Source organism: Aspergillus heteromorphus (assembly GCF_003184545.1).
Source record: "Aspergillus heteromorphus CBS 117.55 chromosome Unknown BO70scaffold_26, whole genome shotgun sequence".
Classification (NCBI taxonomy): Eukaryota; Fungi; Ascomycota; class Eurotiomycetes; order Eurotiales; family Aspergillaceae; genus Aspergillus; species Aspergillus heteromorphus.
This window is the reverse complement of record NW_020290431.1, coordinates 511656-530157: the sequence shown is the minus strand read 5'-3', so window position 1 is coordinate 530157 and position 18502 is coordinate 511656. Positions and strand designations below refer to the sequence as shown.

At 55.4% G+C, this 18502-nt stretch overlaps 7 protein-coding genes across 7 annotated transcripts; 4 read left to right on the top strand and 3 right to left on the bottom strand.

The window, feature by feature from the left end:
• Positions 1–34: 34 nt before the first annotated feature.
• Positions 35–1492, top strand: BO70DRAFT_399304 (uncharacterized protein; the record flags this gene model as incomplete). Its single annotated transcript, XM_025546855.1, has 3 exons — positions 35–884; positions 1044–1301; positions 1440–1492. The coding sequence occupies 3 exons, from the start codon at positions 35–37 to the stop codon at positions 1490–1492; spliced, it is 1161 nt and encodes a 386-aa protein (XP_025396529.1).
• A 142-nt stretch (positions 1493–1634) lies between these two features.
• BO70DRAFT_118799 (putative inositol phospholipid biosynthesis protein Scs3) lies at positions 1635–3190 on the bottom strand. The gene is made up of 2 exons (XM_025537934.1): positions 1907–3190; positions 1635–1828 (listed from the first exon to the last, which is right to left on the bottom strand). The coding sequence occupies exons 1-2, from the start codon at positions 2786–2788 to the stop codon at positions 1727–1729; spliced, it is 984 nt and encodes a 327-aa protein (XP_025396528.1). The 5' UTR covers positions 2789–3190; the 3' UTR covers positions 1635–1726.
• Positions 3190–6115, bottom strand: BO70DRAFT_297934 (beta-glucosidase; the record flags this gene model as incomplete). The annotated part of the gene is made up of 7 exons (XM_025539587.1): positions 3190–3423; positions 3470–4325; positions 4376–5570; positions 5627–5679; positions 5732–5776; positions 5825–5967; positions 6059–6115. The coding sequence occupies 7 exons, from the start codon at positions 6113–6115 to the stop codon at positions 3190–3192; spliced, it is 2583 nt and encodes an 860-aa protein (XP_025396527.1).
• A 4072-nt stretch (positions 6116–10187) lies between these two features.
• Positions 10188–12067, top strand: BO70DRAFT_414223 (arsenic resistance protein; the record flags this gene model as incomplete). The annotated part of the gene is made up of 4 exons (XM_025547346.1): positions 10188–10524; positions 10668–10810; positions 10896–10982; positions 11048–12067. 4 exons carry the CDS (start codon positions 10188–10190, stop codon positions 11702–11704), a joined length of 1224 nt encoding a protein of 407 aa, XP_025396526.1. The 3' UTR covers positions 11705–12067.
• BO70DRAFT_298022 (uncharacterized protein) lies at positions 11760–12488 on the bottom strand (the record flags this gene model as incomplete). Its single annotated transcript, XM_025539589.1, has 1 exon — positions 11760–12488. A coding segment is annotated over one exon (729 nt), but the record flags the coding sequence as incomplete, so codon positions are not given.
• Positions 12489–13266: 778 nt separating this feature from the next.
• On the top strand, positions 13267–14409 carry BO70DRAFT_364973 (uncharacterized protein). Its single transcript, XM_025543944.1, has 3 exons — positions 13267–13938; positions 14001–14082; positions 14146–14409. Exons 1-3 carry the CDS (start codon positions 13392–13394, stop codon positions 14258–14260), a joined length of 744 nt encoding a protein of 247 aa, XP_025396524.1. The 5' UTR covers positions 13267–13391; the 3' UTR covers positions 14261–14409.
• Positions 14410–15114: 705 nt separating this feature from the next.
• BO70DRAFT_364971 (putative C6 transcription factor) lies at positions 15115–18348 on the top strand. The gene has a single exon (XM_025543943.1). The coding sequence runs from the start codon at positions 15173–15175 to the stop codon at positions 18044–18046; it is 2874 nt and encodes a 957-aa protein (XP_025396523.1). The 5' UTR covers positions 15115–15172; the 3' UTR covers positions 18047–18348.
• The last annotated feature ends 154 nt before the right edge of the window (positions 18349–18502 follow it).

Below are 18502 nucleotides of genomic sequence, written 5' to 3'. Positions count from 1 at the left end.
ACACCTCCTCCACAACGCCTGTGCACCCCACACCATGCCAACCCCAACCCCAAACCCCCTCCTCCTCCGCTTCAAAGAGGCCCAGCAAACGCTCTACGGCGACATCGACTCGATCCCAGACGCCCACACCTGGACCCCACCGGGGAACTCAGGCGGGCTCGGCGGGCGATACCTCTGGACAGACGCCTTCGGAGTCCTGAACTTCCTAACCCTGCACCACGAACACACCCAGCATTCCTCGTCCCCATCAACCCACTACCTAACCCTATCCACTCACCTCGTCGACACCATCCACACCAACCTGTCACGCACTCAATCCGGCGCCCCCCTCGCCAGAAGCACACCCAGCAGCCCCCTCGCCGGGGGCCTGCGAATCAGCAAATCGCCCCCCGAAACCGACGGCCAATACCACCACTACCTGACGCTATGGATGTTCGCGCTGAACCGGCTCTCAGTAGCCACGCGCGACCCGCACTATAACGAGCAGGCGGTGGCGCTGGCGCAGGCCATTCACCCGCGGTTTTTCGTGGACGAGGGGCGGCGGATGGTGTGGAAGATGGATGTGGATTTGGAGGAGGTGTTGGTGGGTGGGGAGGGGGGTTTGGATCCGTTTGCAGGGTGGGTGGTTTTCGGGCTGTTGAGGAAAGATGCCAGTGCTAGTGCCAGTGCTGAGGAGGGAGGGGAGGGGGTGTTGGGAAAAGAGATTGCGGATTATAGGCGGATTATTGCGCGGAAGGGCGGACAGGGTGTTTCGTGGGATATGTTGGATTTAGGGATGACGATGTGGTGGGCGCATTGGGTTGTTGGGGACGGGGACGGGGACGGAGATGGGGATGGGGATGGGGAGGTAGAGGAGTTGGTGGACAGGTGCGTGGAGAGAGTTTGTATGTCTCTCTCTCTTCTATCTCCTCTCTTCTTGCGGCATCTTGATCCAGGATAAGACACTTTCCAGAGTCCCGATGCTAGGAGATGATCACATTATGGTGACGGCAATGGTACAGGTGACTGTGATGACAATCTGCAGAAAAAGCTAACATCCCCAGCCGCCCTGATCGAGAAAAAACACTATCTCACCCGCGACCTCGCGACACGGCTCGCATTCCGCGAATTCGGAACATGTCTGGGACTACGCTGTCTAGCAACGCAGCCCTCCCAAAGACACCATGCCGAGCAGCTGAACCGGTACGCGGACGCGATCCTCGACTGCTGGGAGCCGTACATGCGCTCTTCCTTCGATGGCACGCCGGAGGATCTGAGGCCCATCACAAGGGTGATGTATGCGGCGGCGCTGATTCCGGGAGGTGAGTTTCAATCAACCCCATTAGATCATTATGTGATGTCATTTGTGGTGTTTGATGGGGGGATGATGGGGGATGATGTGCTTCCGTATATCTATACCATGATCGGTGAGATGGAGAGAGACTAGACTAACCGGTTAGCGTTTTGTCGGGGCTATTTTGGTCCTGAGTCGACTTTGAGCTTTGAGCTCTGAGCTCTGATATTATTACGAGGGGATATGTAAATGAGATAAAAGGTAAGGATGTACATTCAGATTTCAGATCGGACTCTACAGCATCTTCCGCAAGGATGGATGAATGGAGGGATGGCCGTATGTATGTATGGATCTATACCCGTAATGCAGACAGATCAGAGCAGAGATGCCCCCTGTATATCAACGCCATGGAAATCAAACCCAGAAAAAAAAAATAATAATGGTCCGTCTCGGTTATACGCCCGGTAGGCCGACGATATCGCGCCACGGGATGACTCGCCGGGGAAGAATGTAGATCGTATACACGGTGGCGAGGGCGATCAACAGGCCGGTAAACTGTATCCATTAGCATCAACTACCAAACACACTCGGACAGAAAGAAAGATGTAATGGGGGAGGATAGAATAGACAAACCTTCTCAAACCAAGTATGAAACCAAATAGCAGTCATAAGCAACATCCACCAACCCAAGCCAGCAACAGCCCAGGCAAACCTCGCACACCAAACCTTCAACCCATGCAACCCCCCACCCTCCACCTCCTCCTCCCTCTCCTTCCCTTCCCCCTTCTCACTCCCACCACCACCCCCCCTGGCCGCCCCAACCCCCTCAAAAACAACCAGCGAAACGGCCAACACAAGCAAAAACACATGCCCACTCACATCATGACCGCCCCTCCACGCCCCACCGGCAGACTTACACGCCACAGCCGTAAGCAGGGTCTTGACACCCACATCCTCCCCCTCCCCGTGTACACTGCTCTCAACAACCGGAACAACCCTCTCGCACTTCCCCCCCGTCAAGACAAAGCTGCGATCAATCACAGGCGGCCCAAAGAACCACTGCGTGGTGAGATACCACACGGTCGTGGCGAGGACATAGCGCAGGAGCGCCTGGCCGGTGCGGCGGATGCGGGCGTGTTGGCTGGCGAACGCGGTGTAGGCGGGCTGGGAGAGCAGAAGCAGCGCGAAGGCGAGGGTCGTCCACAGCCACCCGATTTTCACGAAGTAGATGTTGAAGAGGTTGTCTTTGCGGGCGAAGTAGTTGACTGGGTGAGGGACCGGGGGAGATGGGGCGAGGGGGGTACCGGGTGTGGTGAATGGGTGGGCGTGGGGGTCGAGGGCGTGGTCGCGGGTTCCTTGGGCGGTTGGGGAGAGGACGGAGAAGAGGGAGCCGATCAGAAGGGTTGCTGGGTAGATGAGCAGGGCGGTGGTTGGGGGGTGGAAGGCTCGTGGTTGTGGTTGTGGTTGTGGTTGTGGTTGTGGTGGTGTTGTGGTTGGAGGGTCGGGGGATGGCATTGTTGGTTGTTGCGCTCGTGGGTGAAGAGGTTCCCTGGGTTATGGGTTGGTGTATTGAGTGAATGTGAGGGGTGTTGTGGTGGTAGAGAGGCAATTGGCGAGGTTGTTCGGATGAGGAGGTTGATGAGGGAGAAATCCTGGAGAAGTCGCAGGCATTGATCGGATGACGTCGCTGTTTTTCCGCTGCTGTGGTTTCCGCCCCAACCAGCCTCTTCAGCCTCACCGCCATCATCGCGCATCGCCGTCCTGCATAACATGTTGCAGCGGAATGCTGTGCAACACTACGAAGCAGATCTACGGCACACTCGGCACGGTATTTAAAATTTGTGCACGATGGCAGAAATCATCATTAAATTCGTCTCTACGAGTCATCAAGTGTAGCACCAGCTGTCATCCATGCCCTATTGGACAGTCGGCAGAGAAGCACGAAGAGGCAGCTTCCGCGAAGAACTACCCACGTACACCTTCTTAGGGTACGAGGTCACGATCCAGTCCTGCGCCGCAACATCCCAGTTGGAAAGGTCCCGACGCGTCAGGGTAGTTGTCCACTCGTACTCCTCCGATGGCTGCAGGGTGATCCGGTCGAACTTGCGCAGCACAATCCGGGGCTCGTCGGGGCCGCCCAGGGAAACATACTAGAGCACATTAGCAGGGAACAGGTGCACGGTCAAGGGATCTTACCAGTTGAGGAATCTCGTCACCCGCAATGTCGCCGGTGTTCTTGATCGTCACCGAGACCTGGATGAGATCGTCATAAAGCGCCGGGTTGCCTCCAGGGCCACCACCAGCGGGCAGAATCGGCTGCGCAGATCCATCGGTCGCACCCTCGGGGAGGAAATCTGAGCTTTGGCCGTAGCTGGAGTCTCCAGACGATGCCTCGAGATCTGTCGAGTTGAGCCACGGGTAGATGAAGGCAGTGATCCTCTGCAGACCGCTAGGGTACAGATAGTCCGACGCGTTTCCGGCCTCTCCCAGAGTCGGGGCGGCCTCGGTCTCGCCAGATGCAGGGGTGTACGCCGAGGCGTTCAGGGCCTGCACCTGCAGCTGCGAGTAGTTGAACGTAGTGTAGCTCAGACCGTAACCGAACTCGTAGATGGGCGTCTCGTTGCGCTTGTCAAACCCACGGTAGTCAATGAATACACCCTCGGTGAAGTCCTCCTGCGGGGCTCCGTCGCCGTTGTTGGGCTCTGTGATCAAGTAATCCTGGTAGGACTCTCTGGTCTTTCCCCAGGTAAAGGGAGACTTGGCGCCTGGGTTGACACGGCCATAGAGCACATCTGCGAGTGAGTTGCCAGACTCCTGTCCGGGCAAGCCAGCCCACAGAATGGCAGTGACATTGGGGTGGTCGTACCACTCATTGACCAGAACCGGTCCGACGGAGTGGATGATCACAATAGTGTTGTTGCAGTTGCTGGCAGCAGCCTTGATCACATTGTCGCCGTTCCCCCACAGCGTGAGATTGTTGCGATCGCCCATGTTTCCATCGACGTCGATGTAACCTTCGCCAGAGTCGGCGTTGACGAACACAAGAGAAACACTAGTTCCAGTCAGCCAATGCACATTAGACATAGTCATAGGATATCTCACGTGGCTTCTGCGGCAAGCGTCTCCATCTGGGAAATGGCCCAGTTGTCGGTCACGGCAAACACAGTGCCCCCGTTCTGGATCACCTCGGCCTGGATCGCCTGCTCAGGAGTCACCAGGTAAGGATACTCGGTAGTACCACTTCCCCAGCCCATAGCAAGAGTCCCGTTATCACACCCACGGTCGCTGCAGCCATCGGCACCATATGGGTTAGAGCCCGCATCCTCCCCAATAAGGGCGACTTTCCGTTCGGTGCCCGTCAAAGGAAGAGCGCAGCCGTCGTTCTTCAGGAGAACCGTGCTGTCTGCTCCGATGCGGCGGATCAGGTCGCTGTGGTTGCGTCGCACGTCAACAAAGTGGTTCACCACTTCGTAGGGCCCCTCTGAGGAGTAGTAGTACTTGAAGCCGTACTCGTCCCTAGTCCACGAGCTGAAGTTAGGAGGAGTCCACAGACGATCGCGGCCGACCTTGTAGTAAGCGGCCATGATGCGCACCGCCATGTCGTCGACGCGCCACTGAGGTACGGTCCCGTTGAGAACACCGATGGTTAGGTTGGTGCCCCAGTACGAGGTGCCACTGTCAAATACAACGTCTCCAGGCATGGACATATCCAGACCAGCCATAGCAGCACTAGCTCCGCTGTGGTGGGCCTCCCAGTCACTCATGACGAACCCCTGAAATCCCAGTTCGCCCTTGAGAAGCTTGTTCAAAGCGTAACTGTTCTGGCAGGCGTAGCTGTTGTTGATCTGGTTGTACGAGCACATGATTGCGCCGACGCCTGCGCGCACGGCATCCGCGAAGGGCCAGAGGTACAGCTCATGCATGGTCTTGTCGTCAATGTTGGCGCTTCCACTCTCAGTGATGTTGTACCCATAGCCTTGGGCCTCGGGGGCTTCACGGAAATGCTCTTGCTCGTAGCCGATAAAATGCTTGGCCGTTGCAACGACACCAGCATCCTGGATACCTTTGATGGTTTCTGCGAAGAGCACACCGGTGAGGGCCGGGTCCGGGGAGAAGCCTTCCCAGTTACGACCCCCATCAGGAGCTCTGCCGAGAGGGCCAGCGACGGGTCCCAACTGAAAGTCCGCACCCTTGTCACTAAACTCTTGACCCATGGCCTGGCCACGGAGGTAGGCAAGATTCTTGTCCCATGTCGCGCCAATGTTGATGCCCGCCGGGAAGGCCGAGTTGTAGTCGGCTGCGATCGTGTTAGCGGAATGGTCGCAGGAGGGTCATTAAGGGGCAACGACTTACAATCACGGACACCCAGAGGACTGTCCTGGCCACACATGCCTGGAATGCCCAATCTGTTCGGGTCAACCACCACACCAGATTGTTAAAGAATGTTCTAGACCATACCTCGGAACACCGCCAGTCTGTCCAACGCATTTTTCCAGTTCCCATCTGGGAGCTGTTAGCGGAGTAATTGCCAATAGAGAGCGAACCCATTACCCAGTCCCCGTTGTCAGGTTGACCTTCTCTGCCAATGTCATCTGCGACACAATTGCGACAGCACGCTCGTATGCACTCGCCCAGTCGCCCTGGCCATTGGCCCAGGGGGAGGGGTAAAAGGGAGGAGAGTAAGCCAGTTCATCCTAGGTAGAGCCAATTGGTTAGCAATGGCCTTCAATCACAACTATAACGACGAGAACGTCTGAGCCACCATGCGACAGAAGGTAAACATACAGCGCTGACCACGGAGGCAGCCGTCAGGGCCGCCGCCTCGATCCAACCAAACCTCATGGTTGCGAGGTGACCAAAAGGGGTAAAAAAACAAACAACAATACCTGTCCGATAGGAAACTCAGGCGGAGGTATGGCGAGTAAAGAAGAGCAATTGAGAGGGGGACGGGCGGTATTAAATAATGGCGGCGTGACAACGCGACAGGGCGCCACCAGCCTTGAATTTACGAAGTGAAGGACGATGATGTATGCCAGTACAGGTGTCTCCGCAGAGCTCCCCACTTATTCAATTAGGTGTCTCGCATGCAGTGACTGCGAGGTGGGAGAAAGGCGAGTGGCTAGCTGGTCGGCATGCTGATCACCATGGGATGCCCAGATTGAGAGACAAGGTGGAACGGAACCAAAGGGCCGGTCATGGAACAGTCGGAGGTCGGGCAAGCAAGGTACCTACCAGTACCTGTGCCTCCCTAGCCAAGAGAGGCAGCATGTAGGACGGGAGCTGGAGCATCATGCATTCGGGCCGGTGGGAGCACCAACAGCGGGCAGGGAGAGCAGGTCAGCCGGTCAGGTGAGGGTCCGTTGGCTGGGGACTGCTCATTCCAGCCTATAGGCCAAGTCCTGGAGGTGGGTAGATAATTCGACCAGCCTGGAGCTGCAGTCCCGTCCTTTGACCGGGAGTGTCATTGTCCTGTATTGGGATATCATTGATGGTGGATGGTGGATGGTGGATGGATCCAAGTCAATAAATCGGGTTACTAGCGGGCCAGGGGTCCCCCGGTAATCTTGGTACGGTACGGCCAGTCCCTGCAGCGGTGGGTTGCAGGCAGCAAACAAGCAAATACGCAAACACCGCGGTGTAATACCTTACCCCAAGGCCCGACATTCTTCGCTGAGACACCTGCTAAAGGTCTATCGCGATGCAAAGCCTGGTTCATTCCGACACTGATTCTGAGTATATACTACCGACGTTCTACCTATATTTGTAAATACGCAGGGCCATACAATAGTTACCTCGAACAATACGCAATAAGCTTTCGAGTCACTCCTTCTGGGCATCGCAAGGGAGTGCTCGGACAGCCCTGGGGTCCCAGTGGTCCCAGTGGCTTTGTCCCATCATTCCAGCTAAACAACGGCTCCCATGGATCCGTGCCGTCAACCACATTATGGCGGTTGTTCGCCAGCGGAACACGACTGCCGCAGTTATACCTGCCCAAGTAGGCAATTCTGTGGCTCCCCGATCCGGCTACGCCGACACGCATGGTACGATACGCGTATACGCTATTACGCTATACCTGAGGTACAGTACAAGCTTAAGCCCCCGGCATTCCCCGCATTTCCCTTCTGCATCCTGTTGGCAAATCGCAGCTGCAAGAACGACCGTCACCGCCGAGGACTGCCTGAACACAACAAATGTCATCGTGCGGCCATGGCATGACTGCACCAGTGCACCTTGCCTCCGACTGACTCCCGGCCGCAAGGGTCAGCCCATAGACGACCCCGTTGACGCAGTGACCAACGACGGAAGCGAAACAAGTTCACCTGCTGCTTGGAACTGGGCAGGCAGGCTACTTATCTGGTGAATATAGGATAAAGCCGTTCATCAGCCACCTGCCGTTCCTCCTGCTCTGAACTTTTCCAACACGGACAGAGCTCCGTCCAGCAGAGGAACACCTCTTACTGCTTAGTACTCCTCATTATGCCCGGCCTCGGCTAAGGTGTCAACCACTTCAGTCTGGTCATTTGCCTATCGCCTAATCAGCCGTCGATTTGGCATTTATCCAGATGGCCAGCTAGCTCGGAAAAAATGTTCTCCTTCTCGGCTAAGGTGGTGAGTCGCTGCGATATTACTAGCTGACTCGGATATAGAGACGTCATTCTATATTCTCTTGGCAGGAATACGGGGATGCTACTATCCGGTTGGGACAATAACTGCTGGCTGTTTCGCACCAAGCCAGTCCTCGGCCAAATTCCGGGGTGTTGTCATCCCGTCAACGTCCATGAAGCGCTGGAATACATGGAGCCAATATTTCAGCCCACATGGAGGCGCATCGCACAAGAAGACCGTTGGTTCGTACTCGTAGAATTTTCCCCGTCGGTCATTTTCCGGGTCAAATGCCGCCTGCGCAGTGCGCACATGCAGCGGCAGGTAGATTGGGGTGTTGAGATGGGGATGTGGGGAATCTCCGTGGGGCAATTACCCTAGTCGAGGTCCAACCCCGGCTGAATAACGAGAATGCCGGCGTGACTCCGCCATCAAAGCTAACTAGCAGGTTCGACGGCTTGCTCTGTGTGGGGTGAGCCATTTCTTTACCTTCAGCGTGGGAAGTCCACAACTCCTCACAGTTGTCTGTACGGATTTAGTACGCAGTACATCGCGTGATCTGGTGTGGGATTCCATACACATGGACTTCTACACCTTCTACAGGGCCTGGTCCTCCAGACCCCTCTTACCTATTACCGTTACCCCCAGACCCCGCGATTCATACCCAATCTACCTGAACACCCTGTGCCAGGTTCTGAGCCTGTGTCGGCTCGAGCTCCCTCAGCCCCACGCCACTCTCTACCACACCACACGGCTCTCAGCGGACAGGCACTCGCCCCACGGCATCTCTCTGCTTCGATTTGAATCTGTCTCCAGATAGGCATCCCGGTTGTCCATCGCTGCCAGGACCCCGAGGAGACTCAGCCGGGTTAAAGATATCCACATAAACTGATAGTTCCGAGCCAAGCACCGATGTCACGGCAGCATCGGGAATGAAACTCATACGTCACGGTACAACCTTCTCCGAACCAGTACACACTAACTTCCAGTACTCCATACGACATCTCCGTACATGCATTGCGGTGACACTCAATCTGTGCCAACACACACCACGCAATAACAAGACAATCCAGACCGTGCCAGTGAAGGATCGAGCCTACCCCACCGAGTCCGAGACATACATCCCGAGTTCATCTCCGCTTTTACTCAGCCGTCAAATTTTCCCCATGTGGGGGTCGTCCCGAGTCTGGGGAGCCTCCGCTTCGAAGAAGGCCAAGACCCACGGATGGATCCGAGATAACATCCACATGGTGACCCTGACGGGGCATTGTCTTGCCGACAATTACCCGTAAAACTGGCAGGTGTGGAGGTAACATTATTACAGAGCAAGAGAAGTATCTTGAACCTGTGCTCCGGTCTCCGGACATTCGTCGGGGCTGGTCACTTAGCGGAGGGTCTGAGCGGTAGCAGTTAGGTGTAAGCCCTATCACCACTTCTGGGGACTCAGACTAAGAGGTATGTAGTTATTTAGCTAGCAGGGATTATTCTCAAGACTTTCTTTGTGCCTATGACGTTGTCATGCGGACATTTCTGAGTCGAACTCATTAATCCATCATCGATCTCTATCTACCTCTCCATATTCCAGTACTGTCTTCTCTCTTCTTTTTATTTCTTCCTTTCTTTCTCTTTCTTTCTTTCTATATTCAATCTTCTATCCTGCATATAACCCCTCTCTTTTCTTTTCTTTTCTTCTCTTCCCTATCCCTCTCCACTTTTATTCTACGACAGATGATAGGAGTAGGACATCAGTATATCTCCTATGCCATCACGTCACCATGAATCCCACAGTCAAACAGTATACCCCTTAGTCCTTAGCCCATCTACCAATCTGTTGCAGCAAGAATTATTCCACATTTTGAACAAGGCTAAAAACTAGTTTGGTTCATTTGGCACGAAACACAGCTGACAGCTCTTTCCTATAACTACAAGTCTCTAACCAAGACTCCTTCTGAATAATATCATACAAACAGTCGACCTTCACCTACTTCTCTAGCTCAACTCACATCTCCAAACAAATATATAACCCCTAAAGAAGCCACCCACGGTGCCATATTATATATCTAGCCCATGGTAGATGCCAGCAGTATACTCTATACTTCCTACCCTCACGTGACAAAGAAAGCAAGCATGTCACTCCTCGACGCTGATTGGCCAGTAGATCTTGTATACGGAAAAGAACCATATCCAGGGTTAAATCTAGGTAATAGTAGATAGAAATATCACCATGATATCATCATCATTGTTTCTTTCCTTCTACCTTTCCTCACACTTTTTTGCTTCAATAATAAGCCCCGTTCATTTGTCTTACACCATGGCCCCCGAAAAACAACACCCACACTCAGAGTTCCAGGACCTAGAATCTCAATCCTGCAGTGAAAACAATCCCCAAAGCCAAAACCAAAGCCTAAGCCAAAACGAAACCCCAAGCTGTGTTGAGAGCAATGACAAGAATGACAGCAGCGACAACAACGACAACGACAACGACAACGACCCCATCTCCGCCTTCCACCAACTAGGCCTCCTCGACCGCTTCCTCGCACTCTGGATCTTCCTCGCCATGGCGGTGGGGATCCTCCTGGGGAATTTCGTCCCGAGCACGAGCACGGCGCTGCAGAGGGGGAAGTTTGTGGGTGTTTCGGTGCCGATTGGTTTGTGTATTCCTATTCTTGGTTCTTACTTTTACTTTCCGTCTCAGTCTTGTTTCCACTATCACTATCACTATCACTATCACTATTGCTCTGTTACGCTTTTACCTTCGCAGAAAAGATATGTTATACTGATGAGAGTGCAGCAATTGGTCTGCTGGTGATGATGTATCCGATCCTGTGCAAGGTTCGGTATGAGACGCTGCATCGGTCGTTCCGGGAAAGGGGGCTTTGGGTTCAGGTTGCTTTTAGCGTTGGTGTTAATTGGGTGGTAGCGCCTTTGGTTATGGTATGTTCTTCATTTGGATTCCTTCTGTCTGATCCTGAGAAGGGGGTGACATGGGACAATGGGCTGGTTTGTTGATGCAATGCAGCTGGGTCTTGCGTGGGCGTTTCTTCCCGACGAGAGGGGTCTGCGAGAGGGGCTGATTCTGGTTGGTATTGCGCGGTGTATTGCGATGGTATGTGTCCTGTTGTTGCAAGTGTATGAGTCTGATGTGATGGGCTGGGCTGATGATTGATTCAGGTGCTCGTCTGGACAGGGCTCGCGGGGGGCGACAGCGAGTATTGTGCAATACTAGTGGCCATCAACTCGATCCTTCAGATGGTTCTGTTTGCGCCGATCGCCATCCTCTTCATCCGGGTGATTGGCGGCGCGGACCACGGCCTGACGATCGAATACTCGCTGGCTGCGAAAAGCGTCGGTGTCTTTTTGGGCATTCCCCTGGGCGCGGCGATTGTCACCCGGTTTTGTCTCAGGGCGTTGGTCAGTGACGACTGGTACGATAAGCATTTCCTGAAGTGGGTCAGCCCCCTGTCCTTGATCGGACTGCTGTTCACGATCTTGGTACTGTTCGCGTCTCAGGGAAGACATGTGGTCCACCAGATCGTATCTGTGATCCGGGTGGCTGCTCCGCTGATCGTGTACTTCTTTGTCATTTTCAGTCTCACCCTCGCGGTGACGCGGTACCTGGGCTTCGGGTACAAGCTCTCCTGCACGCAGAGCTTCACTGCCGCGAGCAACAACTTTGAGCTTGCTATCGCGGTCGCCATAGCGACCTTCGGCGTGGACAGTGACCAGGCTCTGGCTGCGACAGTCGGGCCGCTTATCGAAGTCCCTGTGCTTCTGGGGTTGGTGTATGCAGTAAAGTTCTTGGCGAGAAGACGGAAGTGGCCGGCATAAGTAGGAGATATTTTGTAAAATCATTATATAATATGATTGGAAACGTTTTGAAGTATTAGTTGTTGCTGATCTCATCCAGAACTTGGAACAGGATCTGGTTCTGCACTCTGCATCCTTCATCCGTAGTCAAGCCTTTGGAAAACCCAGCCCAGAGTTTCCGGCGGATCTCAGCCATATCCACCCCGCGTGTGTTGTATTGGCTGATTAGCTCATCTGCAATTGCGCAGAGAGTGGTGTTCAAGACGTCCTCGTTTGTGGGCCACGTTGCTGTGTCTTCGTTAGGCGTGCAGCCACATACGGATTGTTCTCCCGGTCCGGGTCCATCAGATGGTGGCTCGTTGTGAAGTGAAGTCTCTAGGGAAGATCGTGCAGTGGTTTCCGCTTCATGTCTCGTACTTGAAATCCCAAAGTGTCGTGAGTTCGAGATAGCATTGATCGTGCCTTCCCTCGACGAACACGCATGCATCTCTTGCTCCTGAGAATGCCCCTCCGAGCGGCGGTGAATACTCGGAATGGCCAGTTTCTGAGCTACGTTCGGGTTATCGACAGCCTGCAAATACTCTTCAATGGCATCTAGCGGTAGACCCATGCGAGACAGCAGACATCTCAGCTTTCTATTCTCCGCCTCCAGCTTCTGGACAGCCAATCTCTGTTCCACGTCTCTGCAACGGGCTTGTTCCTGTACCGTCGCCAACTTCTGCTCCAGCTCGCGCGTGTGTGTTTGCTTCTGCGCCCGACTCCTGCGCTGGTTGTCTCGGATGCGGGCGAGTCTGGTGAGATTCTGGATAGAAGAGGGTTAAAAGGTCGAATAGGAAGGGCAAGCGTGAAGGAGGGGCTCACCTTTTGCTCCTTAGCGGGGTCCATCCTGCCGTTGGAGGAGACGAAATTCACCCGGGGTGGTTCTCTTGTTGGAGAAAAGGGCTAGCAGCACCGAGCACGGTATTGGTATTCCGCATGTTGCCTGTGAGGTACTGCGTGTAGGAAGACGCCTCCGAGGCACCAAGGCACCTGTTCGCCCCTGCGGTACTGGCGCCTATGGCCGGCCGTATACGCCTCGGGGGGTTCTACCGGATTGGGACATATCGGGCGAAGGATATCCGGACAATGTGGCAGGACAGGCCATGAAACTGGCAAGGTCAAATTCCTGGATTACACAGGCTCACAGGAACTCGCGCGTTTCAAGATCTTATCTGTGGATTAGTGAATAGTGGAAGAACAACTGCTCATCTGGGATGTTTTTGGCCGGCGACCGCCATGGCAAAGCGCATAGCCAGGCGGCGAAGAGTATATCCCTCTTGTCTCCCCGTTGCCGCGAAACACTGCCTCGAGTGGAGTCATAGTCAGATCCCCCGGATTCTCGACAGCCAAGATTGTCACCTGCATCTGATGCCCCCTAAACTCAACTCGTGGAACGGTGGAAGACGGACGAACCCACCTGTCATGCCGCTGAACCGGTGGCGCCTCAGCAAGACCAACGACGTCACTAGCCGTCCCCCGCCACGGGCAACAATGCTTGCTCGCATGCAGCCCCAGCTGGCCCAAGCCCCAAACATCTCCCCCTTGGCAAGCAGCCCCTTGAGCTTCATTTCCACCACCTACCTCATAGCGCCATTATCGCACGGATGTTGCGATCTCTTTCCCTTCAAGTCTCGCCCCCCTGCTGATCCGCCGTCTGTCCGTCACCAACATGGTCTCCACGCGACACCATCCCCGCGACTTTCCACCCCCTTCGACCGCGAAAGCTGAGCCGCCCTCGACGCCGTCGCCAGCAGCCAATGGCTCCTCCAAACGATGGGTACATGTTCCATCGGGCGCGTTTACCCTGTGGCTGATCGTCTCCCTCCCACTCGTTCTGTGGGATGCTGGCTATGTGCTGTTGCGCCCTCACTCCATGCCCGGGAACAAGTGGCACTCCCCGGTCTGGACGCCCTACGCTCTATACGGAACCATCGACTACCTCTACGGCTGGCCTGCGTTCAACGCGCGCAACGGATTCACCGCCGCGCAAACCGTCCTCAACCTCTTCGAGACCGCCGCCTACATCTACTACCTCGTGATCGTGTATACCCATGGTGTGTCGGCGGGGAGCGTCGGTCGCGGCCAGCGGAAGACCAAGAAGGGGCCGCTGTGGCTGCTGAAGGAATCGAAGTTGGTGTCGGGACGGACGGGCGCCACTGCGCTTCTGGTTGCGTACAGTGCGTCGGTGATGACTCTTGGAAAGACCATTCTATACTGTAAGGGACCATCGGGGCGGGCGGACACTTTGGGTGGTACGAACCTAATGGCTGTGCTACAGGGCTGAATGAGGCTTTTTCGGGTTTCGATAACATCGGTCACAACGACGGTTGGACGTTGTTCTTCTATTGGATTATTCCCAAGTAAGCGTTCCGGTTTTTTTTTCTGCCCTTCTTCCAGTACGGTCTCGACTAACGGGTGCATAGTGGTCTCTGGATTGTCTTCCCGGCCTACAACATCTATACTCTGGGGTTGGAAATCGTGGGCTCGCTGGAGAGTGGCATTCCGCGCCAGCGAGTCGGGCGGCCCAAGTCGACGTAGGCATGTCTATGCTCTATTGGCAGGAGAAGCTCGGGTCGATGAGGGTTGTATACCTGGCGAGGAGCGTCTAAGCAAGAAGGGTGTTGGAGGGTGCGGTGCACTGCACTGCAACAGCCAGACATGCAGTGCAAGAACGACTTTTGTATGAGATCACTAGAATGGAGGATGCGACTACCTCCATCCATAAGCACTACCCCCGTAGGAGCATCCGTTCCCCGGAATCACCAGCCAGTGAGAGCCCTCACTAGCAGGGGCGTGCATGACTGATGTGTGCCAGCCCCAATGTACTACTTCTCCATTCCTCCACCTTTCATCTGCTTGTCTGCTTGTCTGCTTCCTTCTCTCAGGTCGTGTGGTCATCTTGAGTCCTCTCCAGGAGTCTGGGGGGCTGAGGGACGATTCGTCCAATGACCGGTGCCCCATATAAATTACATATATTAGTGCCCCTCGATGACAACTCCAGGGTTTGCCGGTGCAGCCATCAAGCCTTTCTCTCTCGTTCCCCCACCCCCCGCCCCCCTGGGTGAGAATTTGGGGTCTTTGGACGGACGGTGCCTTTCGCCCACCGTTCCCTGCCCTCTTGTCTCTATCCAGAGAATCCCTTACCGCGACGGAGGTGGACGGAGGGCATTAGTAATCGCCAGGATGACGACGGCCAGCCGTGCCAAGCCGCCAGTCAGCGACCCTCGCGCACCTTCCCCATACCCACCACGAGAGACCTCCTCATCCCGCGATTTCGTCCCGTCTCTGCCTCTGTCTCTCTCTCTCCCTCCGCCTCTCAGTCGCTCCTCCGTCTCCGCCTCTCACTCCCCAGAGCTCGAGACCCTGTGGCCGGCCCCGTCTTCGTCTCCCCCCTCCCCCATCCTGCCGAATGATGATCCGAGTCTTGTTCTTGGGGTACCTCCACCCATCATGATCCCTCCAGAGTCCGACGAGTCCCCCATGGCCTCCGGCATGACCCTGGGCCACGACGACATCATCCTCCCGGAAGACCTCGACACCCACAGTCGCGCCAGCTCCCGCGACCCCGGCAGCGTGCAAACTGCGGCGGGTGACTCGGCTGCCTTCCACGACACCGGGAATGACCCCCAGAATGACAACGACTACGCCAAGGGCGACCCCGACCCCGATCCCGCACAGAACAGCGACCTGCAGCAGGGCGAAAAACCGGCATGGAGCGAAATGAAGACCAAGGCGGGCAAGGAGCGAAAGCGTCTGCCGCTGGCGTGCATTGCCTGCCGCCGCAAGAAAATCCGGTGCTCGGGGGAGAAACCTGCCTGCAAGCATTGCTCGCGCTCTCGCATCCCGTGTGTCTACAAGGTCACCACCCGCAAGGCTGCCCCCCGGACCGACTACATGGCGATGCTGGATAAACGGCTCAAACGCATGGAGGACCGGGTCATCAAGACCATCCCCAGGGAAGAGACCAGGGATATGACGGCGATTGGCCGGTCGGTCGTGCGTCCGCCCCAGCCGGGGCAGACCACCAAGGCCCAGAGGAAACGCACGGCGGACGAGGCCTTTGCAGCTGAGATGGACGAGTGGGCCCGCGAGAGCCGCAACGGTCCCCAGGATACGTTCCCAATGCGCCGCGAGAGCAAGTCAAACGATACGGCGGGCCTCATGACTGCCGGCGCCGAGTTTTTGCCGTCGCTGGAGATCCAGGAGCACCTGGCTGAGGTCTTCTTCGACTGTGTCTACGGGCAATCCTATCTCCTTCTCCACAAACCCAGCTTTATGCGAAGGCTCAAAGCCAGGACCGTCCCACCGGTGCTGATTCTGGCTGTCTGCGCCGTCTCCGCTCGATTCTCAACCCACCCGCAGATCAATTCCGAACCCCCTTTCCTGCGAGGAGAGAATTGGGCCAACCCGGCAGCCGCCATAGCACTCAGTCGCCACGACGAACCGAACATCACCATCCTGACCTCCTTCTTGCTGCTGGGCCTGCATGAGTTCGGTACGTGTCACGGTGGGCGGAGTTGGTCGTTTGGAGGCCAGGCACTGCGTATGGCGTATGCTCTACAGCTGCATAGAGAACTCGACCACGATCCTTTACTGAACCAGAGCAATGGCAATGGGTCGCAACTTAGTTTCACGGACCGGGAAATCCGGAGACGAACAATGTGGGCTTGCTTTTTGATGGATCGATACAACTCGTCTGGGAGCCAGCGTCCGCCCATCGGGCACGAGAAGTTCCTGCAGATACAGCTTCCGATCAAAGAGTCTCATTTTCAGATGGAGATCCCCGGGCCAACGGAAGATTTGGACGGTGTCGTCCTCAACCCTGTCCCGGATGATGTCGGTCAGCTCTCCAATGCCAAGGAGAACATGGGGGTGTCGGCCTACATCATCCGCGCAGTGGTAATTTGGGGCCGCATCGTCGATTACCTCAATCTAGGAGGGAAGCGGAGGGATACACATCCACTGTGGTCTCCAGAATCCGGTTATACGCGGCTCAAGCGACAGATCGAAGAATTTACCGCTTCTCTCCCGGGCTATCTCTTGTTCACATACGAGAATCTTCAGATCCACGCAGCGGACCGGATAGCAAACCAGTTCCTCTTCCTGCACATCATCATTCACCAGAATATGCTCTTCCTGAATCAATTCGCTATCCCACTGTCCCCGGGGGGCCGTCCTCCACGCGACATGCCCAAGCCGTTCCTGAGCAATGCTGGACGGGCGGCCGTGGAGGCAGCCCATCATATCTCTGTCCTGATTGATCGGGCTTCGGCCTACCCTCTTACGGTCCCATTCGCCGGGTATTGCGCGTACTCGGCTAGCACTGTTCACATTTGGGGAATCTTCTCCAAGAACCCGCAATTGGAGGCACGATCGAAGGAAAACCTCCGACATACGTACCGTTACCTCAACAAGATGAAGAAGTACTGGGGGATGTTCCACTACATGGTCGAAAGTGCCAAGGATCGATATCGGCAATTCGCCGACGCCGCCATCAAGGGCACGGTGGTCACTCAAACCGGTGGCCAGATCGCCCCCATGTTCCAGTATGGTGACTGGTTCGACAAGTACCCCCACGGTATGTCGAGGTCGCACTGGGAGGAGCCCGATCCTCAGAAAAAGGCAAAGAACGACGATGGTGTGATGAGCCAACGACCCGATCTTCAGAGCGTCGAGGAATTCTTTGCCAGCCTTTCTCCTACGCCGCAGCCGAGCGCGCCGCGCAGGCATTCCAAGAGGAGCAGCAAGGCCGGCAGCGCCAGCGGATTCGATGGACCCACGCCTCCGCAGTCGATGGGAGACATCAGCATGGACGGCCAGCCGGGGATGCTGGGGACCACAGGGACCGGGTTTCCCCAGCCCTCGATGTTCGGCCAACATCGGCCTGGCCAGCCATACACACAACCAGCCTTTGACTTCGCCATGCCCGCCGCAGACCAACTACCACAGCTAGACCGACAGTTCGTTTACGGGTCCTTTGGTGACTTCGACCCGTCTGCATCTCTCGTTCCGCCCGAAAACCCACCCATGCCCCCCGTCAACCGCCACGAAGTACCCCCCAACCAAGATCCCGCCACCATCTTCGGCTCGCAGCTGGACCCCAATGCCCCCTCCGGAGCAGGCGAGTACTACCAACCCAGTGCTTGGTTCCTCCCATTCAATCTCGACCCCATCGGCGCCGGAGCCAGCCTAGACCCGACCTCGCAACCAGGCGCCACCAGCCAACCCGTCGGCCCGGACCTCTCCGGTTTCGGACCCGGGAATATACCCATGGGGGCGTACGACCTCGGCCTAACGGGTGGCAACCGCGGCTCACAAGCGTGAGCCCACACCACTCGCCCGTAGTGGTCCGAGAGAGTACCGCAGTCATGGGGTTTGATTTATTTGACATATAGTTCGTTTCTAGCGAGGCAATCGGATGGCTGGATGGGATGGGTTTTGCAAAAGATTCGGAGTTTTTTTATTACAAGATATGGTCGATTGATTGATGCGATGCGATGCGATGCGATGATCCATTGTGTGGTTAGTGGTTGGTTGGTTGGTTGGTTGGCTGGCATGTATTGTACCTATATATATCCGATTATATATTATTCTTCTCTATTCTGTGATGGATGGAGAGATAGATATACAATGATTAAGAATTATGTTTGACGGCTTTTCTCATGGTTTAACATTGTTGATGAATCTTCAAATAACCAAAAATAAAGGAGGAAAATAAAGAAGCAAATACTGAATACAGTAAGGGAACAAACAAAAAAAAAGACCAAAAAGAGAACTCGA

Coding starts and splice junctions, on each gene's coding strand:
- BO70DRAFT_118799 (XM_025537934.1), bottom strand. CDS start 2,788: ATGCCATCCCCCGACCCTCCAACCACAACACCACCACAACCACAACCA. Junction 1,829..1,906: donor TTCATACTTGGTTTGAGAAG/GTTTGTCTATTC, acceptor TAATGGATACAG/TTTACCGGCCTGTTGATCGC.
- BO70DRAFT_364973 (XM_025543944.1), top strand. CDS start 13,392: ATGGTCTCCACGCGACACCATCCCCGCGACTTTCCACCCCCTTCGACC. Junction 13,939..14,000: donor TGGAAAGACCATTCTATACT/GTAAGGGACCAT, acceptor GCTGTGCTACAG/GGCTGAATGAGGCTTTTTCG. Junction 14,083..14,145: donor TTCTATTGGATTATTCCCAA/GTAAGCGTTCCG, acceptor ACGGGTGCATAG/TGGTCTCTGGATTGTCTTCC.
- BO70DRAFT_364971 (XM_025543943.1), top strand. CDS start 15,173: ATGATCCCTCCAGAGTCCGACGAGTCCCCCATGGCCTCCGGCATGACC.